The sequence below is a fragment of the Peromyscus leucopus genome, chromosome 6, assembly GCF_004664715.2.
Source record: "Peromyscus leucopus breed LL Stock chromosome 6, UCI_PerLeu_2.1, whole genome shotgun sequence".
NCBI lineage: Eukaryota > Metazoa > Chordata > Mammalia > Rodentia > Cricetidae > Peromyscus > Peromyscus leucopus.
The window spans coordinates 72865553-72892440 of record NC_051068.1 but is presented as its reverse complement, the minus strand read 5'-3'; the positions used below and the strand labels follow the sequence as shown (position 1 = coordinate 72892440).

General features: G+C 52.5%; 1 protein-coding gene across 1 annotated transcript in view; it reads left to right on the top strand.

Annotated features, from left to right (window-relative positions):
* LOC114688197 (D-3-phosphoglycerate dehydrogenase) overlaps window positions 1-24459 on the top strand; it is a 30406-nt gene extending 5947 nt beyond the window's left edge. Inside the window, exons 3-13 of the mRNA XM_028862819.2 lie at window positions 3228-3379; window positions 5109-5174; window positions 7353-7407; window positions 7507-7605; window positions 16084-16216; window positions 16662-16810; window positions 17617-17769; window positions 20995-21127; window positions 22090-22220; window positions 23126-23363; window positions 24154-24459. Coding sequence (XP_028718652.1) covers window positions 3228-3379; window positions 5109-5174; window positions 7353-7407; window positions 7507-7605; window positions 16084-16216; window positions 16662-16810; window positions 17617-17769; window positions 20995-21127; window positions 22090-22220; window positions 23126-23363; window positions 24154-24308 — 1464 coding nt within the window. The 3' untranslated portion in view covers window positions 24309-24459. The remainder of the gene's footprint in view (window positions 1-3227; window positions 3380-5108; window positions 5175-7352; window positions 7408-7506; window positions 7606-16083; window positions 16217-16661; window positions 16811-17616; window positions 17770-20994; window positions 21128-22089; window positions 22221-23125; window positions 23364-24153) is intronic.
* Window positions 24460-26888: the final 2429 nt, after the last annotated feature.

Below are 26888 nucleotides of genomic sequence, written 5' to 3'. Positions count from 1 at the left end.
TTCCAAAACACCTACCTGGCTGTGACTCAGGCTTTATCATTTTGACATCCTGACACCGTCTCTTTCCTAGTTACGGCATCAAAGATACCAGTTCTTGGGGCTGACTTCAGATCTGTAACAGTGACTTAATTCAGGTTGCCTCTCAAAGCCTCTGTTTCTTGACCTGGAAAATGGGGATAATGGGGTCCGTTCTTGGAGTTGTGGTGAGAGTAATGTGAAGCCGCCACTGGAGATGCTCACATGTGGCTTATGCATGTAGCACTGAGGCTAACGGGGCTGTGGAGAAAAGGGAGGGGCGCCAGAAATAATACAGGTAAACACTTGAATTGAAAACCATTGCTTAGTCAGGTGGTGGTGGTGCACACCTTTAACCCAGCACTCAGGAGGCAGAGGCAGGCGGATCTCTGTGAGTTGAAGCCAGTTTGATCTGCAGAGTGACTCCCAGGACAGGCAGGACTGTTTTCACAGAGAAACCCTGCCTCAAGGGAAAAAAAAAAAAAAAAAATAGAAATCTTTAAGCCTAGGGGATCAGACTCTGCAGGTCAAGCGGAAGACAGCTAAACACAGGGCGTCTGGGGCTGGGGATATAGGTCCAGTTGGTAGAGGGTTTGCCTGGCATCCCAGGGCTCCGTCCTCGGCACCTTATAAACCGGATGTGGTATGGTAGTGAGTGCTGGAAATTCCATCAGTTAGGATCAGACGTTCAGAGTCATCCCCGGCTACATGATGAATTCAGAGCTAGCCTGGTCTACATGAAGCTGTTCCTCAAAACAAAGGGGAGAGGGAGAGACGGCTCATCTGAACGTCTGAAAAAGTGAGTCAACATCCCACCCTGAGGGTCACATCAATAAGGAAGTGTTAGGGAGCAGACATCTATCAAAGCCAGTCAGGCAGGGGAATCCTTCTCTGGAACCAATGTGGTGGGTGTCTGTGTGCCAGGAGCAGTGTTCTTTTTCTGACTGGGCTCTGGCTAGTATTGGGCTAGCGTGCTACAGGGAGACGTGGGGGCGCCCTCTTGGTGCAGGCTGGTATTGGCTGTCCCACGACGGCAAGTGTTGGCAGATCTTAGTGTATCTGTCACTGAACTTCAGGGTCTGGATGGTTTCTTGGTCATCTTACCTACCAGTAACCTCGCCAGTGGAAGAAAGAAAAGAACTGGGGCCCTGGGGTGTGGTTTACAGAGCTGACTGGGTTTTAGTGGGGGGCAGGTGTGGCTGGGTGTGTGTTTCTCATTTGCAGAATGAGCTTGGGACACACGTGAATATTCCTTGGAATCTTCTACTCTGTTCTGTCCAAACCACAGCCGTTCAGGGGCTTGAGGTGGCCTGAGGGGGCTGTGCCACAGCCCTGACCAGACCGTTGAGGATGCCTGGAGCATAAATAGCTCCAGAGAAGTGATTGTATAACTGTTAAGGTAGGGTCTCATTGCCTGGGCCAGCCTTGGATTCTGTCACTGTTGAGGCTACCTCGGCTCTTGAGCAGTCGGTCCATTCCTTCATTTAAACCACCCCTCCCCCAGCACCAACACCCTTCGCCACAGCACGAGCTTCACCCCTCTCTCCCCAGCAGAGATAAAACAGCTCTGTTCTCGGCTTTTAACTGTTGCTCAGTTCCAGGCCTGTGCACAATAAATACAGTGTGGGCCTCCCTAGGGGCGAGATTCTTGGGCCTTTCTGTCTTCAGAATCCATGCCTTGGGGGAGAGATGCAAGATGCTCTTCATAGGACCTGACAGGGAGCTGCTCTGGGGAAACTGGGTGTGAGGGGCCATTACCCCAGCCCTCTTACAAAACCTGTGGAGGAGATTAGGGATAAAGAATGAGGTAACTTGAAACAGTGACCTGCCTGAACTTTGGCCTCTGATGCTTTTATTTTTGGTGCCTTTTTATTGACATTTGTCTTGTTGTTGTTTGCTTGGTCTATTTTTATTTAATAATTAAATAATTAGAGGTAGTCTGGCCTCAAACTCATGATCTTCCTGCCTAAGGCCTCCCAAGTGCGGAGGTTACAGACGTGCCTGCCCCCACAACCAGCTGCTTAGTGCCTTTATAACATTTTATGCTGGCCTGAGACCACCCATGTAGGACAGGGGATGGACTTTTTCACCTGCTACCCTCTCTTGGGGGTTCCCGTTCTGTTTGGTCAAAGAATGTTCTTACTAGGGAAAGACAGTACATAGGATACGTTTTTTTCTGAATGACCCCAAGTTGGGGGTCTGCATTGGTCTCAAGTGTGGCAGCTGTGATGATGAATTCGTGGTCTTAATTTTCTCACGTGTATTTTTAGTGTGCTGTTGCCTGAGCCCCTGAGCAGCTGCTGGTGGCATGAGTTAGGCCCACGGCCCTCCCCTGCTCCCTTCCTGTGGGTTCTTGTCTCGGGAAGCATTTTTGTTTCGGCAGGCATGTCTTCCATTCACAATGCTTACTCATGCAGCCAGCCAGCATTTACAGACTGGCTTCCAGGTGCCTGGCCCGGGGGCTTGAGGGGTGGAATTGGATTCCACCTCTGCTCTTCGGCAGTCCAGTGGAGGAAGTGAGGGCCAGGTGCTATCCCTGCCTGTCTTGTTTGCTTCTCACACACCTGAGACTGGAACCCACATCCCTCTCTGATAAACGATGCGGCTTAGAGTTGAACCCAAGCCAGACTGGTATATACAGATGTTGCCTTTCTTTCTCTCTTTTGGAATTCATCTGTGAGCAAGGCCAGGTACAGGAATAATTAGTGTGTATGATGCTGACTAGGACACGTGTCTGGTCACACGATGGATGGGTTAATCTCTTGGCTACAGGTATTTATTTGGGGTCCATCTAGGGAAAGATGAGTCAGATGCCTAGAGCTGGCAGGCTGATGCTGGAGTGTGCTGGCAAGGCACTTGTTTTTTGTTTTTTCGAGACAGGGTTTCTCTGTGTAGTTTTGCGTCTTTCCTGGAACTTGCTTTGTAGACCAGGCTGGCCTCGAACTCACAGAGATCCTTCTGCCTCTGCCTCCCAAGTGCTGGGATTAAAGGCGTGTGCCGACGCCAACCGCCCGGCAGCAAGGCACTTGTATCTCATGACTAGTCTCAATTCCAAGTCAAATCTGTGCAGGTCTAATCCACATCACCCTACAGTGCGCCAAGAAGGCAGAGCTGCCTGTGAGTGGGCATGCATGCCACCAGGAACACACCAGAGGCCTCAGGTACCTCACAGAACAGCTATATGAACCCCGGCTCTTTCTTCCTCTGCCCAGGACTGTGAAGGCCTTATTGTCCGGTCAGCCACTAAGGTCACTGCTGATGTCATCAACGCAGCAGAGAAGCTCCAGGTGGTGGGCAGGGCCGGCACCGGCGTGGACAATGTGGATCTGGAGGCCGCCACGAGGAAGGGCATCCTAGTCATGAAGTAAGTTGTGGAAGCTGAGGTGGGTGTGGAGACCAATATAAAGAGGGAAAGAAATGCTTAAATGAGAGCCAGGTAGAAAAGGTCTTTCAGAATGCTGTCTAAACTAGGCCCCGGGTCCCTAGCATGGTGCCTAGTTGAGCTTGGTTGTTCCAAGGCTGTGGTGTGGAACTCGCCCTCCTACAGGCCCCCCCCCCCCCATCCGCAGCTTAGCATAGGAATCAGAAAACTCTAGGTGAGGTTTCCCTGGTTTCTTGCTCCAGCCTGGATCTTCTGCTTTGCTAGCACAGTGGTTCTGCACCCGGCCCAGATGCCCACACGCTTTCTTGATGGAGTGACGCCCCCCCCCTTGTCTCTTCCTTCATTTCCCTGCCCCAGTCTGAAGCGAAGGTCCCAGTTCCTTTCCTAGCACTCTGGGCCCCGGAAGAGAGGAGGGGGTCCCTGTTAGTGCTGTGTTTGCAGAAGCCCAGGGACAAAGATCATGGCCAGTTTGCTTCTGCAGCGCTGTCCTGAATCAGGCCCCTGAGAGACACAGCCATTCCTGGCCCACTTTGCTGAGTCCTGATGTGCCTCTCCCCTGCCCCCAGGAGGGTGGGGGATTGTTGACCGAAGCACTGACAGAGGTCGGGTTCTGGTGGTGGAAGTGTTAAAGGATAACCCGTTCTACCTGCTCTCTCTTCCTGCACAGTCCGCCAGCCCCAGTCCTTCCGCCGCGCTAGCCTCTTGCTAAGGGGGAGAGCTGGAAGCTCTGTTATCTTGCACAAAGACAAGCTCTTAGAGTCCTTTTGTTTGTTTGTTTGTTTTCGAGACAGGGTTTCTCTGTGTAGCTTTGCGCCTTTCCTAGAACTCGCTTTGGAGACCAGGCTGGCCTCGAACTCACAGAGATCTGCCTGCCTCTGCCTCCTGAGTGCTGGGATTAAAGGCGTGAGCCACCACGGCCCAGCGTCCTTTTGTTTTTGTTTTCTGTTTTTGTTTTTTTTTGTTGTTGTTTTTGGTTTTTCGAGACAGGGTTTCTCTGTGTAGCTTTGCGCCTTTCCTGGAGCTCACTTGGTAGCCCAGGCTGGCCTCGAACTCACAGAGATCCACCTGGCTCTGCCTCCCGAGTGCTGGGATTAAAGGCGTGCGCCACCATGGCCCAGCGTCCTTTTGTTTTTTAATGGAGTCTCTTAACTCTTTGTAACCTTCATTTCTAGCAATGGCCACACCCAGTAGAGGAAGCAGGAGGGTGAATGTGTGTTAGGTTTAGGGCGTTGTCAACATTGTTTGGTTTTTTGTTTTATCTTGTCTGTTGTTTGCAAGGAGTAGGCTTTTTCTCAGTTCAAAATAGATTGAGTAAGAAGGAGAAACCAAACAGGTAGAGGTCTTGTGCCTAATACAAGCCAGGCAATGTGACGTGATGGGTTTCCCCGATAGCAGGCTGACCTGGAAGTCGTAGACTTGTTCAGAGGCTCACCCTAGGAAGGAGCAGAGGAGCATGTAGATAGATGGACCCTGAAATGAAAGAGTACTGAGCCAAACCACCCATCCATTTTCCCATCACAGGAGATGCTTCCCTGCCTTGTGCGTGTCCGAGGGAGGGAGGGCCTCTTCCTGGGGACAGGAGGCCGAGGTAGCCTGGTTCTTAGGGCAACAGAGTATCTGTCCAAGAAGCCAGAATGGGAGCTTGGGGCTGGAAGCGTAGAATATTGGGGTTTGTCTGGGCCCACTGACCTCTCTTCTCTTGGGTCTTCAGCACCCCTAATGGAAACAGCCTCAGCGCTGCGGAACTCACCTGTGGGATGATCATGTGCCTGGCCAGGTAAGTCCCTGACTTCTCTGGAGATCCAGCCACCTTCTGGTAGGTCAATGATTACTGCTTGGCAAGCAGACAGACATAGAAAAAAGGTACAGTGGTCTCAGTACGCAGATGCCTTGTAGCTTCTCAGGGGGCTTGGAAGTAGGCATGGGAGAATGGATGCTAACTCCAAGCTCACAGAGAGTGTGTACACCATCTCCCTTCCTCCCACTCATGACCGCTCCTCACACGCACTGGACACTGTGCCTTCTCTGACCCCCAAACCTTGAGAATGCTTTCGGTACCCCAAGTGCCGTGTGTGTTCAGGTTACTGCTAACTTGTTAAGCATTGAGATTTTTGGGGTTTAACTCTTTGTTAATTCATCCAAGAGACTCTGGTTTGGGCAGCTGAGCCATGGCCCCCCTGTGTTTACCTGTCCTCTAGGCCTATATTGTAATGTATGGAATAAACATCACCCATGTGCCTACCTGTGGATTCCTATCTGAGGGAGCTCTTCTGGCAGGATTCTGGGTGGTGTGGGCCTCCTGGGGGCCGTGACCCCAGTCTAGTGACCAGGTAGATGGAACACACAATATGAACTCGTCCTAACGATCCAGGCAGTTGTTTGGCAGACATGACACCCTCCATAGGCCTTTGTCGCGTCTCTGTGATACAGGCTTTCCAGTAAAATGGGGCCTGAAGCTGTTCTGAGTCTCCTCCTGTAGAGGCAGGCAGGGGCACTCTTGCCTGGGGCCTGAAGCCTGCTGTGACTACAAGATTTTCTCTTTCCCATCTTCTCCCTCCTGCGGGGGGAGTTAAGCTTTGCTCTGACCTCTCCCAGGATTCCTTGATAGCAGTGCAGACTTTGCACCGGTCAGTGGGGGGTGGGGGTGGGGGGGGAGTGGGGGGGAGGAGCAGCAAGGCCAGCAGGCACAGCAGGAAAAGTCTCCGCTAGGGTCCCCAGGTCTCCCGCATGTCTGAGCTGTGTCTCTCCTGGGAGGGTTGTGCAAGCCCCATACCCTAGTTTCAGCTTGCTCTGTTAAATTGGGTGACCTCTTTGTCTGAGAGAGTCAAGGAAGTGTCTCTCAACACCACTTTCTGATTCTCCCACCCCGACCCCTGAGGTGAAGAGCTAGGAATGGTCTCCCTCCAACGCCAGGGCCACCTTATCTCAAGGAGTAGGCAGGGTCCTGTGAAGCAGAGAAGGCTGCCCTCTCCCAGCATCCCTTCCTGGCGCCCCTCATCCAAGGTGAGCCTATTGGGAAGGAAGTGCCTGACTCATAAGCTAGTGGGTGTTCCGCTCTCCAGGCTGCTCTCCTGGGACGGGCTGAGTGGTTCAGCCCGAATGCCTCCTGTAGGCAGGAATGAGCTCCTTCACTCAGGAGATGAGTCCTGTGGACCCCAGCACTCCTCATGGAGTCCAGCGTAGAGAAGGTGTGCTGTACACACCATTCCTCATCTCTTCTTTATTGTCCCAGACGCGGTCTGGGTGACATGTCCTACAGTCAAATCCTACCGTTAAGTTCTAACTTCGCCCTCACTGCCACGTTCTCTGATCCAGAAGGCAAAACAACCCAAGACATGGCAACTCAGACCCGCATAGGAGCCAGTAGAAGGAGATAGTCTACGGTGTGTGTGTGGCGGGGGGGGGGGAGGGTTCAAGGCGTAGGCAGAAAGGTGGTGGACATGTCGGAAGTGTCAGGATCATTTAGGGCAGAGTGGAAGGGACTGTGGTACCCACATGTTCTCTTGAGGTTTAAGAGGGAAGGATCATCAACTGCCCTTTCTTTTAAAACAAGAGATGTCGTCAAGAGTGGTCCTGATGTGGAAGGAAACAGTTCCCGGAGTTGTTGGAGCATTTGTCCCTGTAACCTGTGGCCGTCTGGCCACTGCTTACGGGAGAAAACTTGCCAAATCCTTGCATTCTCCTTGGTACTTTAGTGGCTGAAGTAGATCAGATTCTCTTCCCCCAGCCTCCTGGCTAGAGATGATGTCCTCTGGTTCCCGAGTCAGGCCCTGCCAATGCTCTTGCTGGCCCAGCTCCCCTTGCGCACAGTGTCCCTGACCCTGAGCCTCCACGCCCATGTTGCGTGTGGCTCCCAGGAGAATGACTGACAGACTGGTGGTGGCTGTGCTGATCTGTCCTCACACCGTCTTCCTGGGATGTTGGGTGACCTACTGAACCTGCTGTGTCCTTGCAGGCAGATTCCCCAGGCGACAGCCTCGATGAAAGATGGCAAATGGGACCGGAAGAAGGTGAGCTGTTGCTTTGCCTCACCCATGTGGGCTCAGCGCCCAAGCCCCTCTCTTGGTCCTGACCTGGACATCTTTACCTTTTGCCTTGTCTGGTTGCAGTTCATGGGGACAGAGCTGAATGGAAAGACACTGGGAATTCTTGGCCTGGGCAGAATTGGAAGAGAGGTGGCCACCCGAATGCAGTCCTTCGGAATGAAGGTAAGAGGCTTCCAGACTCTTTGGGCATGGGCCTTTCTGAAGCGGCATTGGAAGACATTAGCGCAAACAATAATAGGTCCAGCCTATATTATTTGCTCCCAGGGTCCACAGAAGAGTCTACCAACCAGCTGCGGATTCTAATCTGGGGGATATTCAATGAATCTAAGCACACTGAGTTCTTTAGTCCATTCACTTTATTCTTCTATGGCGATTCTATCTGCACAATTTCTTTTCTGCTCTCCTCTCGGTCCCTCCTGCTCTCCATCCCTCCTGTTCTCAGTCCCTTCTGCTGTTCTCTCATCATTCTACCTAGTTCTTTCCATCTCAGTCGTCCTCATCTTTGTTCTTCTCCATCAAGTCTCTTCTCCGTGCTCTCAGAGAACCAGTGTATATACCCACACAGTAATTCTTCGGTAAAGCAATGCAAGACTTGAAGTTTTCAGAGTCGCAGAAAGAGGTGATAAGGACCCACACATAAAGCAATTAATTGTGAGCTTCCAGTTACAACCCAAAAGGGGAGTGACTAAAGGGGAGTTCTCCGGTAGGGTCAACTAAAGGCTAAGATCATTAGGGAATTTATGTGCTCAAACTATAGTCTAGAAATGGCTAGGTAGAATGTTAGGAGTCAGTAAGTCACAAGAAAGTAAACTGTCTTTGGTGCCGCTTTTCCCGCTCATCCCAGCTGCAGCTGCTTTCTGATAGGGAGGGGGACATACGCTAGGTGGCTAAGCGACCTATGTCAGAGCATGTAGTATTTGGTTAGTAAAAGCACTTTCACTCAGAGTAATTGCTGAGGAGAAAATCTAGAAATAGCACCTGGCTGAGGAGGAATAAAAACTTAATTTGCACAACAAAGAAGCTTGGCACCTGTTGCCTGCCTGGCCTTGGGTCAGTGGGAAGTAACTGCCTTAACTCAGTATCTAGCAAATGGCTAAAACTTCATCCCAGGAATGGGAGCAGTAAATCTCTTAAGTTAGGGTCCTGTGTAAATAACCCAGGGTGAAGGTAAGGGGTTGAGGATTTAATTGTTAGTGGTTCTTTTCTCTATCTGTGAGTGAGATGAGCTAATGTTTATCTATGTGCAGCTTTGTCCTTGGAAAAAGGTATCTTTGCTGAAATACTTTTGTCCGGAGAATGACCCTAGCCAGATATATGTTAATGAAAAATAAACGCAGCTGGGGACAGTTGTCCAGTTACCCCAAATGTATAGGCAAAGTTGTGCCCAAGATTGAGATGCAATCATGAGATTACATGTACACGTAACATGGAGATGCATGGTAAATGGGGAGACTCATAGCTGTTACTGCACAAGAAGTTTACAACAAGAGACAGCCAGTTCATTCAAAAGGCAGTAATCCCATAACACCTTGCGTGATGGTTTCCTCTAACAGAACCCTTAGTTCTGATAGGTTGACCTTCTGAACACTAGTTGTCACTGCTGTGTACTCTCATGGACTTTCACTACCAGCGGCTCCCAATAAGACATCGCTAGGCTTGGGGGAAGCCGAGGCTTTGTCATGCGTGGATCTCTAGAGTCTCCTATTAAATAAGCAGTGAAGTCAGGGAGAAAGGGGCCGCTGACCTCTCTATTGGGACATTTGAACTTAAAAGCTGAGAGTACTGGATGCAGGTCCCTCTGCTCCTGGGTATCCATAGCCGGAGCCTCGGTGGGCCAGCAAATGTTCTTCTGTGACACACATCCTTTCCCGTCATGCTACAGAGCCTCCTGGTTTTGCTGTGTCTCCTCTCTCTGATAGTTTAGAAAACAAACCAATTTATAGCCCAATGCCAAGGCAGTTATCTTTCTGTCCTTATTTCCCTCACTATCCCAGCAAAGATTAAAGGTGGTGATAGGTGGACGTGGTGTCACATGTCTATAATCTCAACATTTGGGAGTCTCTGGCGGGTGGCTCATGAGTTCAAAGCCAGCCCGGGTTACATAGCAAGATCCTTTCTTTAACATGCGTGCTTGTTTGTGTGTCCTGATATGAGAGATTGCTAGACAGCTTCAGACCTCTCTCAGAAGTCACTCTGACCCTGTCTTTTCCAGCTCTGGGAGCCAGGAGGTTCCTGGCTGGGTGAAGGCTGTGATCAGTACATGTCTGCTCAGATAGGCCAGACAGCTCACAGCCGCTGAATGGGTGCCAAGGGGCATTCCGGATTTAATGTGGTTGTTGAGGGAATTACAGGGATTATGGATCACACAGCAGGCTTTAGTTAAACATGAAGAAAATTGTTTTGACAATAGTCAGTCATTCCAGGTCTGGGGAACCTTACAAAGAGCTATTAGAGAGCTCCCCTGTCTCCTCCCTGCTCTTCCCGTGGTCACCGCCCTATCTTAGCACTGGAATGGAAGTTACGGCTTGAGACTGGCATCCAGAATTATAAGAGTGTGCCTGAGCACTCACTGAAGGGATGGTGACCCAGCCCCCAGGGCGGCATCCCACTCTGCCACACTGAATGTCTTCTCCTCCACTCCTCACACATCTATTTACATCACACATCTTTCTAAAGCTCAGGTGTGTGTGTGTATATATTAGGTCCCTGAGAGAAATGGGCCTGGCCCAGCAGGATCCATTGATGATGAAAATCAGTCTCCCCATGGCCCCTTGCAGGTGGAGGGGGCAGAGGGTGCCATGAGTCTCTAAGAATACTTTTTCCTCCTTCCTCTTCTGAGAGAGCCAAGGTCAAGATTTTTTTAAAAGATTTATTATGTGTACGGTGTTCTGTCTGCACATATCCCTGCAGGCCAGAAGAGGGCGCCAGATCTCATTACAGATGGTTGTGAGCCACCGTGTGGTTGCTGGGAATTCAACTCAGGACCTTTGGAAGAGCAAGCTGTCCTCTTAACCTCTGAGCCATCTCTCCAGCCCAAGGTCAAGATCTATCCCCAGGAAGAATTCTGAACTAAAAGCTAAGGCCCATGTCTAAACAGGGCTAAGCACGTGGGGCCAATCAGCTGAGCATTTCATTGATGTGCATTGGCTTGGGGACAGACAGTAAGGCTCGCCACCACCCCTTGAATCCCGTTGCCCCTGTGGCATCAACACCCAGACTTTCCTAGCTGTAGAACATTGTCCCCGGGAGGCCTTGGCAGTAGCGGAATCAAAGAGCCCCGTTTTGTATCCCGACTAACTGGTGAGAGGGCAGCCCTTCCAGCCACCTGGTACTGTCCAGCTGCTCCCCTCCTACAGGGGTCAGCCATGTGGGGCCTTGAGCGTCAGTGCCAAGAAGTAATAGGTACTTCTCAGACGTGTGTTTGTTTCATAGAGATGTCTAGAGCCTGTTCATTTCAGCGTTGGTCTGCAGCTTTGATTGTATCCCACACAGCATGCTTGAGTGTGTTTAGGATAGAGTCTAACGATGTAGTTCAGGCTAGCCTCAAACTTACAATCCTCCTGCCGTAACCTCCTGAGTCCTGGAATTAGAGGCACGCGCAGCCATACCTAGCCTTGTTTAGCTACAACCCGGGCTTTGAGGGTGTGTTGCCTTTACGTGGAGCTTCTGCTGTCTAGATGTCTCCGAAGGATCATTCCTGCCTGTCTTGGTTTTGAACCATTCTTTGTAAACCCCTAAAAAGATGGCTTGTGATGTCCTCCCCCGACAAGCCCCTTCAGCACTCTGCTGACCAGCTGACCACCCTGAAGTGTTCCTGGGCTTTAGTCATCTTGAGACAGAGAGATTCTGCACCACCCAGGCTCCTGTCGGTGTCCTCGAAGCCACTGAGAACAGTATCGAGAATAGGAAACAATGATCACATTAAGAAATTATATTACTGTGTGTGTGTGTGTGTGTGTGTGTGTGTGTGTGTGTGTGTCCACGCATGCTCACAAGAATGCACACATGCGGGGCTGGAGAGATGGCTCAGAGGTTAAGAGCACTGCTTGCTCTTCCAAAGGTCCTGAGTTCAATTCCCAGCAACCACATGGTGGCTCACAACCATCTGTAATGAGATCTGGTGCCATCTTCTGGCCTGTGGGGATATGTACAGACAGAACAATGTATACATAATAAATAAATCTTTAAAAAAAAAAGAATGCACACATGCACGCTGGTGCATATGTGGAGGTAGACAGACAGAGTGTGAGACCTGGCTCCCTCTACCTTGTGGGTTCCAGGGATCCAACTCAGGTCATCCGCCCTGGCAGCAAGTGCCTGTGCCTGCTTAGCCGTCTCACTGGCCCTGAGATCAGTCCTTACTAAGCTCATTTTCACACTTGTCTTGTCCCCTTTGACAATAATAATTTAACTGGTAGAGCATGGAGATGTATAAATAATCTCTTTACCTGGACTATTTTTCAACGTGGGAGTTTTGTTTGATTTGTTTTGGGGTACCAGGCTTTGAACCTAGAACCTCACACTAGCTGGCAAGTTGCTGTATCCCTGAACTGCGTCATCAGACCCTTTCATCGTTTTGTCTTGAGACAGAGTCTTGATGAATTGCACAGAGTAGCCTTGAACTTACAACCTTTTCCCCTTGGCTCTGAAGTGCTGAGGTCCCATGTGCCAGGATGCCCAGATTAAAGTACTGTTTTAATTATGTGATAGACGAATGTGTTCATACAGATAACGGTCTCCTGCACGAGCCTCCTCTTGGTAGCACTAGTTTGGCATATGTCACCCCAGACTACATTCTCTGTGTGTTCGTGGCATGTGTACTATGCCCAGAGAAGGTTGCAGGCCTGTGTAGAAACACAACATTGCATGTGGTGTTAAGGTAAAAACATAACTGGACCTACTATGTTTTTAAACCTGGGTGTGGAATGCTGTGGTATGGATTATTGGCTGTTCCCCCAGTGATGTGCCCACAGTGTTAGAGCAATTAGTCTAGGAGGGACCCTGTCAGGCTGGCAGGAAGTTGTTCATGATGGCCCAGAGCTCTGCCTTATCCACCGTTCTCACCGATAGCCCAGACCATGCATCATTTGTGGATGCCAGAAAGCAAGGAGAGGTAGTTAGTTAGAGGAATGGATTCCAGGCCAAAGGTGGGTGACACACCAGGTCAGCCTGCAGCCTGCTGGTGACCTGACCCATCGGGCCTTACCTTGAGCGTTTCTTCGATGTGTTGCTAAATAAAAGCCGTAGTTATTGACTCAACTTGTTTATGCTGGCGTCTCTTAGGATGTGTAACCAGGCCCAGGCCAGCTCAGAGCTGAGCCCTGTCCTTCCTTACCAGTGTCCCCGAGGGACACCACCCGCATCTCTTAGCAGTGTCTTTGTGACCAGTGTTGTGATGAATCTGACCTCAGCACCCGAGGCCCCGGCGGCGGCGGCCATTGGTATTTCCTGGCCAGCTTCTGTTTCCTAAGGTGGACTACATCAGCTGCCATGCTCACAGAAACGGAGGCCCAGCAAGGCCAGCTACAGGCTTAAGACAGTAAGACCAGGAAGTGAGAGTTCACTCAGGTGTCCTGGCTTCCAGGGTCCCCACTGTTTCCACTCGTGGCCCACATTAAGTCCCTAAGCGGCCACTGCTCAGCCACACAAACGGCAGATGTTTTCTAGGGCAGGCAGCTCTTACCACAGGGGGAAAAAAATTATTGCTACTTTATTCCAGATTTTTATTTTTATATATTTTTTTTTTATTGTGTGTGCCCGTGAGTGTGCGTGTGTCATGCATGGTGTGTGGAAGTTAGAAGACAACCTATGGGAGGAGTTGGTTCTGTCCCTCCACCATGTGGGTGCTAGGGGTCAAACTCTGGTGTTCTGTCTTGGTGGCAAGCATCCTTAGCACCTCGAACCCTTAACTGCCCTAGAGCAGTGACCTTCATACCTCCTGCAGCCTCATGGGACCAAGACAGGAGAGAGGAGGTGGTTGAGGAGAGCTGGGGGGGTGGGGGGTGGACTTCGGGCCTTCGCCTAAGCAGCTTTGAGGTAATAATAGTTTTTGTACAGTTTGTGTGTAAAATCCGTCGCAGTGGCAGAAAGATTTGGGATGCTCAGTGAGAACACGCTGTGAGGGAGAGGAGGATCTGTTCCGGCCAGCTCTGCCTTGGAGCCCCTTTAACTTCAAGGCCTCGGTTCTCCATCCTCTGTTGAACCAGCAGAGCCCTGGAGCTGGACGTTGAGCCTCCCAGCTCTGCCTTCTGTAACACCAGCAAGGTGACCAATGCAGGGACCATTGAGGAAACCTCATGGCATACTTACTGTCCTACTTCTCTGATAAAACGCCGTGACCAAAAGCAACTTGTGGAGGAACGAGTGTATTTCATTTACCAGCTTGTAGTCCATTATCCAGGGAAGTCGGGACAGGAACCTGGAAGCAGGAGCCTGAGGCAGGAACTGATGTGGAGCCAACAGAGGAGGGCTACCATCTGGCTTGCTCAGCCTGTGACTTTCTTATACCACCCAGGACCGTCTGCCCGGGGTGGCACTGCCCACCGTGAGCTAGGTGCTCCCACATCAGCCATTCATCAAGACAATATCCCCCAGTCTTGCCTAAGAGCAGCCTTAGGGAGGCATTTTCTCAATTAAGATTCCCTCTTTCGCCGGGCGGTGGTGGCGCACGCCTTTAATCCCAGCACTCGGGAGGCAGAGCCGGGCGGATCTAGGTGTGTGTCAAGTTGACGAAAACCAACCAGCATGCTCCCCGGCTTCTGCCCAGCAGGCTATCTGAGCCTTCTCAGGACGTGTAGGAGCCAGGCAGGCATATGGCGTATGGGCCTGATGTTGCTCTGTCCACGTTGGCCAGCATTGTCTCCTAGTGTGAGACCTCTAGCCCAGCTCCGCTCTTTTATGCCCTAGTTATCATCAGTGAGAAAAGACAAAGCAGGGCTTCTCCCGGCTAGGTTCATTCCTGGCAGGCGCCTGCGGATCAGTGAGATGCTATCTCTCCATGAGGAAGCAGCTGAGCCCATGCTCTCTGGCCCCTGTGGACAACCCTCACTCTCTCCTTTCCCAGCCCACCACCCTCAGACCCAGGCACCTGCTGGCGTAACAGGGACAGTGGGCCTGGCGGTCAGCCCTGAGCTCTGGCCTTGGTCCCCAAGAGTAGAACAGACCACAGGGTATGAGCTGTGAGCTCACTCAGTCATGCATGGCTTTGTGATCTCTGGTGTTCTTTTCCCTCTTCACTGCCTATGAGAAGAAAAACACATCTGGATTAGAGATGAACAGGGCCATTGTTCTAGTCATCTCTGGCGCCGGCAGACAAAGGCGAATTGTGAGGATGAGGCCAGGGATTCATCCCTTCCCCCTGAGCATTTCCTTCTCTGTCCAGAAATGAGTGGGCTCCATCAGAGGGTAATATAAATGTTTGAATAGGCCCTCGAAATCCATAAGCCCTTGGTGCTCTGTGCTGGGGTCCTTACAGGGCCACAAAAGCAGTGTCTTTCCTGTAGCCTTCACTGGTGGCTGGGGCGGGGGACGGGAGCTCCTTGGCTTTGCTTATGAACAGGGATAATGATGCAAATTGTGGCCCCGAAGTGTTAACTTACTCAGAACCATTCGGGATTTTTCTTTTTCTTCCCCAGAAGCTCTGAAGTGTGAAAAAGAAGTCTTGGTATTATTGTTAAGGCAGGTTCTCTAGTCCCCTAATTTCAAGTGGTTCCCATACCACGGAGCAGAGGACTTGAAAAGCACAGGAAGCGGAAGAAGGATTCCTCTCCGCAGAGGCGCAACCACTCAAGGATGAGGCCTCATTTCTTCCCTGTTTTCACTCAGGCCTGGGTCTGCCGTGAACATATGCCTGAAGGGTTCAGGGGGGTTCTCTCAAAATATTTTTACCTTAGCTGTGTTAGAGCAGTGGGTGGCTGAAGTCATCTCTCCAACGGCTCTTATTATACTGGGGTCCTCACGCACCTAGAGGAGCCTGACATATGGCTGGCAGCGGAGTTGGGATAAGAGCTGAGCTCAGGAGAGAGGCCTGGGAAGGCCTCCTGGGTGGATCAGGCAGAGAATGCTTAGATCTTGCTTAGTGTAAACACGACACACACGCACGCACGCACGCACACTCCATACCTGCTTCCTAGATCTGCCTGGCTGCTTGGGCATGGCCCTTGCTGGGACTTGGAAGAAGCTGAGCCTGTGCTCTCTGGCCTCTGTGGACAATGCTTGCTCACTCCTTTCCCAGCCCGCCGCCCTCAACCCCAGGCACCTGTTAGCGTAGCGGGGGATGGTGGGCCTGGCCGTCAGCCCTGAGCCCTTCCTCACCAGCGCTCTCGTCTCAGGGTTGCCCAGTTCCACTTTGTCCAGACACACATGGGCTGCTCCTGCATCTGCTCAAGGTTGGATCTTGGTGACAGACAGGCAGCTTTCTCTTCTCTGGCTGTGCTCCCTCCTAGTTCTGCAAGCCTCCTTCCATTGACGTACAGCAGGCAGGAGAGTGGCCCTGAGCGCACTGTGTGGTCCGAAGAATTACACTACAGGATTGATTCAGTTAGGCTTCGCGTGGTGCCCGCTCCTGGCAAATGCTGCCGTTACCGATAATAACGACGCTGAGGGTAAAGATGCCTCTTCCTTTCTCTCGCTCCTGACCAGACTGTCGGCTATGACCCCATCATTTCTCCAGAAGTCGCTGCCTCTTTCGGGGTTCAGCAGCTGCCCCTGGAGGAGATCTGGCCTCTCTGTGATTTCATCACTGTCCACACTCCGCTCCTGCCCTCCACCACAGGTAGGCTCTCAGTATGGGGTTTTCTGCAGATAACCATTGAGCAAGTGTAGAAAAGGGCCTGCCCAGGACCTGCTAAGCACAGCGACACTTTGTCACAAGTCCCTGCCTCAGAGGGAGGAGGGTTGAGCTAGCCGAAAAGCCATGGGTGTGTGAATGAACTGGACACATAGGCCACCAGGCTCCCATGGGGAGGCTTCATGGGTCAAACAGCAGGGGCTTTTTGATTCTTGGACCCATGCAAAACACCTTCATCTCCAGAACTTCCTGAGTCTAACGCACATCCGGTACAGGGTGTATGATCTCAGAGCATCTAGGAAGACAGAGGTGAGGTCAAGGTACCTATCCAGCAGAAGGAGGCCTCCGGGGAGAGGTGGATGGAGGGAACCGGTGTCAGGAGAGGGGACCAGGAGCCGTCCCAGTTGGCAACATCTCCTCTTCCCTCCAGGCTTGCTGAACGACAGCACCTTCGCCCAGTGCAAGAAGGGTGTGCGAGTGGTGAACTGTGCTCGAGGGGGGATTGTGGATGAAGGCGCCCTGCTCCGTGCCCTGCAGTCTGGTCAGTGTGCCGGCGCCGCCCTGGATGTGTTTACAGAAGTAAGTGCTTGCGGCCTCCGTGTCAGGTCGGAGGGGACAGGTGAGGAGCCGCGAGGCCGCAGGCAAGAAAATGTAGCATCTTGCAGGGCAGTAGCTCGCTGTTTGTGGCCGGGAGGAAGCTGTGCTCTCTGTCTTCTGCAAAGCCCGGGTCTTAAATACGACCCATTCCTGGTCAGGCTGTTGCTGTCCTGGTAACTTGGGGGAAGACAGAAGCAAACTGAGGAGGCCAGGGGTTCTCGACATGGAAACGGGAAGTTAGTGTGTCGTTCCTGATACTTAAGTCAGCCCTATGGCCAAGGAGATGGCCTGCTCGGTACCCAATTGCATTCCTCTCTGCCTCTTCCCGTCCTAGGGAGGGCCAGAAACCCAGGGATGATGGTAGTCCCCAGTGAGGACTGCTCTCCAAGCGTGTGCAAGGGCTCAGCCTCGGCACAGAGTGCAGAGTGTGCACCTCGGCCAATCCCGTGGGCCCCTCCTCCTCACAGATGCTATCACCGCCTTGGGGCTCCTCGGTGTGACCCCGGGGGAAAGAGCATAGACTTTGGCATAAATGCGGGTTCTGGCTGTGAGGCTGTGGCAGGTCACTGGCCCTCTCTGAATCCCATAGTGCTCGTCTATTTCCAGCCCGGATGCACGGTGTACCACAAGCTCCCCTGTGTATGACCATCTTCCTAATAATGCACTTCTTCTGCTTTTAGGAGGCTGGGATTCAGAGGGTTGCAATTCTCAAAATTCAGTGTGAACAACAGCAGAGGGTATGTAGCCAGTCCATGGCCAACTTAAAGCTGTCTCCTCTCTCTGGGCAGGAGCCACCACGGGACCGGGCCTTAGTGGACCACGAGAATGTCATCAGCTGTCCCCACCTGGGGGCCAGCACCAAGGAGGCCCAGAGCCGCTGTGGGGAGGAAATCGCGGTCCAGTTTGTGGACATGGTGAAGGGGAAGTCTCTATCAGGGGTCGTAAGTATCCCTCCATGGGACTGGGGCCTGGAGTCCGGGAAGAGAGCACAGACAGCCACAGCGGCCCGGGGTGGACAGACTCAGCCCTGGGAACCAGGTCCGAGGCTGACTGAGCTTGTGTTGGCTCTCCGGGTGGATGGGCAGGAGCAGCCCTACTTCAGTCTTGATAGCCAAGGCCTTGGAGCCGGGCGTCGGGTTCTGAGCCGTTATATTGTAGCCTCGCAGCAGAGATTGTGAGCCTTCCCAGGCTCAGCCAGCAGTAAAAGGCTCCTTTGTTGTCCACATGCCTTGGGAATGAGGGTGTGTTGCTAGGGTGAGGGAGCAGGGCCCAGGGTGTGTGTGTGTGTGTGTGTGTGTGTGTGATGGGGGGTATGCTCAACACTCTGCAGCATTTCCTTGGTCGGAGCTCACGCTGCCATAACAACCCAGTCTTCATACTTCCTAAAATGTTTACTTAGTCTGCGGAACAGCAGATCCCCACCACTGCCACCCCACCCCCACCCCCACTGAGGCGAGGGTGTGTGTGTGTGTGTGTGTGTGTGTGTGTGTGTGTGTGTGTGTGTGTGTGTTAGGGGACACTGAACTAGGAAAGCACAGCTCTTCCTGGGGCCTTTCTCCCTCCTTCACCAAGGCTTTCTGGGCCTCGCAGCTCTATCACGGTTTTTGCTAACGACGTTGTTTTAGGGGTTTTGTTTGTTTGAGGTTTTTTTGTTTTTGTTTTTTTACTATGTAGCCCTGACTGGCCTTGAACTCAGAGATCCCTCTACCTCCCGCGTGCCGGGATTAAAGGTGTGCCCTGCCACACTCACTAACCACATTCTTAAAAACGCTAGTGGGTTTGTTATCTTGTTGATGCTGAATTCTAAGTTCTCTGAGGGCCAGGAAGGCTGACTTAAGTTTCTCTGCAGCTTATGTGAATGCCCCAAGCTTATAATTAATACCCTGCAAAAATCAGTGGATAAGACTGGGTGTGGGAGGGGGGGGGCCTTATGCCTTCCTGGCTGACTCACAGCCTGGAGATAGTCACTGGTTGGGCAGAACTATGGTGGAAAAGACAGTTTCACTTAGCCCTCCTTTCTCTAGTTAGACAGCTCAGTTCTGTGTCTTGAGATAGTGAGGATGCCATCTGGTCTGTGATGATGGGGGGGCGGGGTCCTTGAGGGCCAGTTGTGGTGTGAGAGCCTTCAGAGCCTGTGGTGACCAGGTGACTCTGAACTGTCTGTCCTCTCTTTCGTCTGCACCCCATGTTGGCTCCTCGAGGCCACAGCACATTTTCCTACCCATCAGGCTACCCAGTGAGTTTCTGAGAGCAGGTGACTTTGACTGGGGTCCTGGCTGACTTGTCCAACCAGAGAGTGGAAGACTGAACACAACAGACCATCTCTCCCACCTCAGTTGATGCCCTGCTCATGAATATTGCCCCCCAAACTTGGGCAACCTGGTAGAGCTCCAACCTCTCAGCGTTTTCAGGGACGGGCTTCTGCCCTCTCTGTGGGAACCCTTTGAGGTGGTCACCTATCGTGAGGTGTGGTGAGATCCTATGACTTTTTCTAACAGACTTCTTCACACAAGCTCCCACGGAGTACAAAGACAGCATTGATGTCTTTCTTATGTAAGATAGGAAATCTCTTAGTCTCACACAAATGTTAGCAAACTATCTACCCCAGCTGCTGATAGTCTTTGGAAGGAGATGCTTGTATCCCAAGAGGAAATCCCTCCCTGGCTCTTCCTGCGTCTTCTCTAGTTCTCTGTCCATAGTGCAGATGAACACTGGGCCCAGGCTGATTTCCAAAGGCACCTGACACTACCCTGGCATCTTGCTCTTTATTTTTCAAGATGGATCACTGCACACCCTTTTATTTCACAAACCTACAGTAGCAGGCCTATCCCTGGGCTGGTCTGTGTGGGCTCCACACAGTGGACAAAAGTGAGGTGCTTTGGGGTTTCTTAGCTGAGCATGTCTGTGTCTTCGTCTGTGGCCTCCTCATCCTCTGCTTTTCCTCCCTGTGTCCTGCGGCAGCTTCTCAGTGTAATACCAAAATCTCTCCTAGTGATAACTATGAAAACAAGAACCAGAAGTATTACATTTTTTTTTCCATCTCATAGCTGCTTATTTGATTTTTTTTTTCATCCAAGTTTCTGTTTGTTTGCCAGTGGGGTTGCCGGATTTGGCTTGTGTTTAGAGACAGGGTTTTCTTCTGTAGCTACAGCTGGCCTGGAACTCAGGGGAAGCCGCTTACCTCGGCCTCCCTGGTCCTAGGATTTACAGGCATGAGCACCGTGCCCAAATTCAAAATCCAGATTCCTAATTAAATCCTTCTTAGATGGATTCTTTCTAAGTAGCCTCAGAGAAATTGTTGGTGCCTGCCTGGGAGCCAGAGCATCCGGAACCACAAAAAGGAGCAGGGATTTTACCTCAGAACAAGGAAGCTCTGTTATTAGGTCCCTGGGAGGGGAAGGGAGGTCCAATCCCCGAGACCCTGTACTTGGGCCTTTCCAATTGGCTCTGGGTGCTCAATTTCCCAGCATGCCTCAGCATACTTGGCATAGTTGGAGGTTTGAAACATAATACAGGATCATTAGACCTGCCTGAGTCTGGTTTTATATAAAAAGTCATGGAACCGAGCGTAGGTATTCGGTGACAAATGTGAATGGTCACTTAAAATAATCAAAATAGAGAATACAGTGAGCCAGGTACGCTGGCTCGCTCCTGTAATCCTGGTACTCAGGAGTTCTGCCAGGCTGGACCATAGAGTGAAGCCCTGTCTCAAAACAACACACAAAAAAAGGGCAAATCAGATCACCCTCCCTGAGAACCACAGTTCTGCTTCCGCCCCATCTGTGGCTCCCATGTTTTACTGAGCTGTCCAGATCCCTTCCCATCACACAGGAAGCCAGTCTCCCATGGAGGGTACCAGTACCAATACTGCTCAGTGACAGACAGAAGCCAGGCTTCCGGCCCCTGTTCCGGCCATATAGTGCAGTCGACACTTTCTGTGGCTTCTCGGGCTCTGTGGCTCGTCTCACCTGTAGGGATAAGTCACTGGTTCCTGGTCGGTGGTTGATGGACATTGTCACCCATCACCTGAGTTGCCCGTCCCCCGCCCCCCCCCCCCCAGGGCCAAGTTGACTCTTGGCCACGTGGCATTGATTTGGTTGCTCATCCGAGCAGGTGTGCCCTCATTGACTTCCTCCCCGCTTCACCCTGCTCCCCTCTTTCTGCAGGTAAATGCCCAGGCCCTTACCAGTGCCTTCTCTCCACACACCAAGCCTTGGATTGGCCTGGCGGAAGCACTGGGCACACTGATGCATGCCTGGGCCGGCTCCCCTAAAGGGACCGTCCAGGTGGTGACACAAGGTGAGTCCCGGTCTGGCTGAGCCCGCAGTGTGAGCTGGGGACAACCGCTGAGAGACAGGGAGAAGGGAGTGTGGACTCCTCTCTGCTGGGTGTGTCCAGTGCTCACTGCAGATCTAGTAGCAGACTCGGGGGACTTGGGCCCTGCTCTGGGGACAGCCCACCCACTGTGGAGGTGGACAAAAGATGTGTGTAAGTGGGATATAAGCTCCCTGGGGAAATGTAATTAATTTTCTCAGGTCGTGTTTATGCAGTGTTTTTAGGGCAGACATGTTTTCCCTGCAAGAAAGACCAGAGTGTTTCATGTAAGAGACGGGATTCCATGGAGAACCTAAACTAGCCAGCAAAACTATGTGGGTCTGGTTTTACCTGTGGCTGTGTGCAGCTCTGCTGCCTTGGTGGCGGACCCACCACTCTGCAGATGGAGCTGGGTGCTCCCTTCATCCTGTACAGGGCTCCTCCCTCCCCTCCCCCCATTGCCTACTTGGCACCTGACACTTGGGGAGAGATTGTAAGGTTGGGCAGCACAGGACAGGTGGAGGCAGAGGATGCTGTGCCCACTGCCCTGGGTACCCAACCCCCGAGAAAGCATGGCCGGGAATTGGCCATGTGGTTCCTTCAGTGGCTCCTCTATGCGTCTGAGCTTGCAAGGGTCTTGAGTTCCAGCCCCTTGTGGGAGCTCTCAGTTTGCCAAGTATCTTCTGGGAAGACAGACAGGCCAAGGAGGCTAGTTGGGCTGGTCTCAGTTTGGGAGGGGAATTTCTCAAATTGGTTGAAACATCCTAGGTTTCTGGGCTTGGGCCCGTATATATACCCAGCTGGCTTATCAGCACTCTGAAAGAATTACATCTGCAGCCTAGAGTTGGGGTTCCCAGGGCGACAAGGGCTAAGTGCCAGTGGTCCCCTGGCCCCTCATGTGGTCCCTCGTGAACAACGATCCTTAGGGTAACTCTCTGTGTCCCCAGGGACGTCTCTGAAGAATGCTGGGACCTGCCTGAGCCCCGCGGTCATCGTTGGCCTTCTGAGGGAAGCGTCAAAGCAGGCAGACGTGAACTTGGTGAACGCTAAGCTCCTGGTGAAAGAGGCCGGCCTCAATGTGCGCACCCTCTTTACTCTGGGCTCTGCTCGGCCACCCCTCTTTTTATTTGTGTGTCTGAGGCACTCTCATCTAACCCGGGTTGCCCTTGATCTCCTGATCCTGCAGCTTCCACCTCGCAGATGTTAGGATTGCAGGCCTGTGCCGCTGTGCCTACTAGCTCCACCCTACATTTTAGAGGCCTGTTCACGGTTTCACTCACTGGGTGTGCTTCTTGCCATCCGCAAGGTCTGTCTATCCGTGAGAGCCAGCCTTCATTCCTTCATCTGTGAAGGGAAAGACCATGTGTTTGAGTGTAATGGAGTGAGCTCACGAAACCACTGTGTGTATAGATGCAGAAATGCTCTGAATGGGGGTGTAAGGCACCTCCATTTCACAACTGAAGGGGGAAAAAGAAAGCTGAGTGAGGCCACATCTGAATGGAGCCGAGAGAGGCTTATAAACCCTGGGAACATGTTCCTCCGCCACCCCCGGCTTCCCTCCAGTGGCTTGCTCCCTCATTCCCCTTTTGGATCCAAGAGTATGTCTTAGCCAGTTGAAGCTGGCCGAGGCCATAAGTACAGAGTTCTCCCAGCACTACCCCACTTCCCTCTTTCCCTGCGTCCTGCTCAGGCCATTGGCTGAGAAGCTGGAGCCGAAAGGGTCAGGCTGGTCAGCTGCCCAGTGCTTGGACCTCTGCTTCCCACTCCCCCACCCTTCCTGGCCAGCCAGGCAGACCCCTGGTCCTCCCTTTATGGGGCATATTGACCGTCCTGAGAAGCTAAAGTCTGGAGACATAAGGTTCGCATCATTTGTCCCCAGCCCGGGACAACTGGCCTGGTGGCCAGGCTAGAGTCCCGTACATGTGTGATTAGGCTGTGGGAGAGGGTAGAGAGTTCAACTGTGCCTCTGTGTCCCCTCTGCAGGTCACCACCTCCCACAGCCCCGTGGTCCCGGGGGAGCAGGGCAGTGGAGAATGCCTCCTGACCGTGGCCCTGGCAGGTGCCCCCTACCAAGCCGTGGGCTTGGTGCAGGGCACCACACCGATGTTGCAGGTGCTCAATGGGGCCGTCTTCAGGCCAGAGGTGCCACTACGTCGGGGCCAGCCCCTGCTCATGTTCCGGGCTCAGCCCTCCAACCCTGTAATGCTGCCCACTATGATCGGTAAGGAGACTTTTGGAGGGAGGCTGGCCAGGCTGCCGAGGCAGAGATGGGGGTCTTCCCTGGGACTGGGCCTTGGGGAGACGTTTCCTTGGGGCCTTTCTCTGTGCAGCAGGGCACGTCTTGCAGAACCATTTCCACAATCGTAGGAAGAAACAGCTCAGACAGGGGAAGGAAGTGGCTTATCTGAGGGCACAGAGCAGTATGGGCAGAGGACCAGTTACCCCCGGCCACAGCACAAGTCCACCATGTTCCCACACTCTGTCTGTATATTCATGGACTATTCCTTCTACGGGCCCTGTGACCAGCTTAGCGTACCACAGCGAAGTGTGTCAGAGCATCCCTCCTGTGGTGCAGCCCCGGTCTCCTGGGACCTGGGCTGCTGAGGGTCCTGGGTCTCGTCCAGCTTTGGCAGAGGGTGTGTCCCCAGACCCTGGGAGGCTTTATTTCACCGTCTTTGCCAGCTGCCCAGAGGGAGGTTCTCTGCTTATCTTGCTGTCCTCTCTTGCTATTGGCCTAGACACTGTCTGGGTATGAGTGTCATCCGCCCCCCCCCTCCCTCCCGCCACCTGATGCTCAGGCTGAGAAGAGGCCGAGGCCAAGGAAAGTCACCTACCCTGCCATTTCAGCTCCTTACCGTGGAGACCAGCCCCGCCCCTCCTTCCGCCCTGCGGCTTTGGTCACAGAAGCCAGACTTCTCTCTGCTCTGGACTCTTGCTCTCTCACCCCGTCCCCCATGTGCCATGCTAACCTGTGCTTTTCTCCCCGCCCCACCCCCTCCCTCCCTCCCCAGGCCTCCTGGCAGAGGCCGGTGTGCAGCTGCTTTCTTACCAAACCTCCAAGGTATCCGACGGAGAGACCTGGCACGTCATGGGCCTCTCATCCCTGCTGCCCAGCCTGGACGCATGGAAGCAGCACGTGTCTGAGGCCTTCCAGTTCTGCTTCTGACCCTGGGGCTCAGAGGCGTCAGCCCCCGGGGCTTTTCTGAAGAAACCCGCTCACTCGCTCGCTGTGATCTACAGGGAGAGGAGATCCACATTCCTGGGGCAGAACCTGGGTACCTGCCCGAAAAAACATCTTAGTAAAGAGTCTAACTCTCCATGGTGTCTGTGCAGTCATTATCCAGAAACGTCAGCAGAGGGCGCCCACGGGCTGCCTCTGGAAGTTTCGGTAGCTGACCAGTAGGGTGTGTCCAGGAAGGCTGGCTTGTGCAAACGACCTGAGCTTGAGTGTCCTAAAGACATCCCCCTCCCCTCCTTTCAAAGATCATCCAGAGGCATTTTCACAGGACCAGAGCTAGGAGTGTTCCAGAACCCTTTCATGTTAGGAGTGCGCAGTAAGGCGTACAACACAGCAGAGTGTAGGCCAGGCCCTGGCTGGTGCTTGGCTTTCGGAGACTTCAAAATGGACCGTCCTGCACCAGAAGTTTTCTGGGTGTGGCCACACACGCAGGTCACAGGCTGCAGGAGTGCAGAGTCTCCTGTGTCTGAGGAGGAGGTGATTTGAGCAAAGGATGTCTCGGGAGTCGCTTTGGACTGATTTTGTGAGCCGAAGGAATGTGTTTACTTAGCAGCTGCACACAGCAAGCTTGGTGTGAGTTGGACAATGTTTTACATGATTTTCACGGAAGGTGGCAGAATGAACTCCATTCTAACGACTGTGTCTATTGAGAGCTTCTCGCCCTGTTAGTGGCGCAGGATTTGTTTCCAGGCTGCCTGCTGCCTGGCACAGAGGCCAAGTCCCAGCCTCGACTTCCTGAGAGTCTAGAACTCCAGGAGCAAGGGCCTGCTCCCCTCTCAGAACAGCAGATCCTGGCCTTCCTGTAGCAGACCTTGAAAGGGATGAGGCCAGACCAGAGCAGAGGGTCTGACCTGGAACACAGTGGTGATGACCTTGAGCTCTGCTGGTTCGTCTGTGTGAAGGACATGATGCTTTGTAGCGCAGCAGTGAGAACTCAGTGAATAAATACAAGGGTGATGTGCGGACACACGGGCTTCACAGAGCAGGCAGGCAGCCCCTCAGCACGCTCTCCAGTGATGTCCAACTTGCTGGGGATCCTGATGTCAGACCACCCATTTTCTTATTGGAAAGAAATAGCTGTGCTGGCCTAAAATGCTGACTCCTGGACTCAGTTTGAATGAAGAGTATCCCAGAGGGGTTACGCCCACAGCTGGAAAGCAGGCAGAGGTGGGTGAAGTTAAACATGCAGGGGAAAATGGGTTCCGTTTCCAGACAAAGCGAGTGCATGCTAGGATGCTTGGACCCTGACTTGGAAATACCTTCAGGGGGGTCATATGGGAGAGTATGGGAGCATTTCTTTGCAGCATGTGACTCCCTACAAATTGAAAAAGAAGGATTGATTTTTTTTCCCCCTTGTTGCTGGATATCAAACCTAAGGCATCATTCACTCATCCTAAGCAGTGCCTCTCCAGTTAGCTGCACTCTGGATCTAGAATTAACTTTAAGATTGAGTGGTGCCTTGCTTTCAGAGAATTCAAAGTGGACCGTCCTGCCCCAGAGGTCTTGGGGGCGTGGCTCAACACTTAGGTCATATGCTGCAGGGAATAGGGATTCTCCTGGGTCTGAGGAGGAAGTAGCTTGAGCAGAGGATGTTGGCGCCTGGGAAGGCCCTTTGGACGTATCTTGTGAGCTTAAGAAAGCGTTTGCCCAATCAGTGCCACTCTCTATGATATTCTACCTGCGGTGTCCATTCCCTGTAACTTTAGAGTGGAGTTTCACTCGTGAATATGTTGACTGGGAGTCAGGGCAAGCGTTGGCCTTAAATGCTGACTCTTGGAGTGTCAGTTTGAATGAAGAGTACCCCAGAAGAGTCAAAGGGAGACCTCTTCGTGCCCTATAAAGGCTGATGAGAAAAAGAGCGAGGGACCTGTCTCTCTGTGTGTGTGTGGTGGTGGTGGTGGCGGCAGGCTTGGGGGTATGGGTGGATAGCGATGACCAGTGTGCTCTGCTTGTAACCTGAAGTTAGTTGGGCCTTCAGCCGCTGTGTGGTGACAGCAGTTATTCACTTGGCCAGCCCCTTGACACAATTTTAAATTACAGTTTATTGGGGGGTAGAGCATGCATGCCACAGTGCCCCTGTGGCTTCTTGAGGACAGGCGTCTACACTTGGTTTCTTGTAGTATAGGCTGTGACTCCAAGTTTGGTAACAAGAGGACCCTTGGAGGAGCTGGTTCTCTGCTACTGTGAGTCCCAGGGATGGGACTTGGGCCACCAGGATTGTCAGCAGGTGCCTTAAATCTTACTAAGCCATCTTCCCAGCCCTACACTGTCACTTTGAGATCAGTCCTAGTTGTACCCATATGACCGCTGGTAGAGGTAGGCTGGGGGCCAGCGATGGGACAAAGGGAAGCTTTGGTTGCCAAGACAGACCCTGCGGAGAGCTCTTCATGGGTTCCGTGTCCCTCTTGAGCCAGGTGACCATTGACTTCTCTGCAGACAGATGTCACTGCAGTGATCTAAAAGGGAGCGTGGTCCTTCCTGCAGGAGCTTCTGGCTGAGGGTCCCATG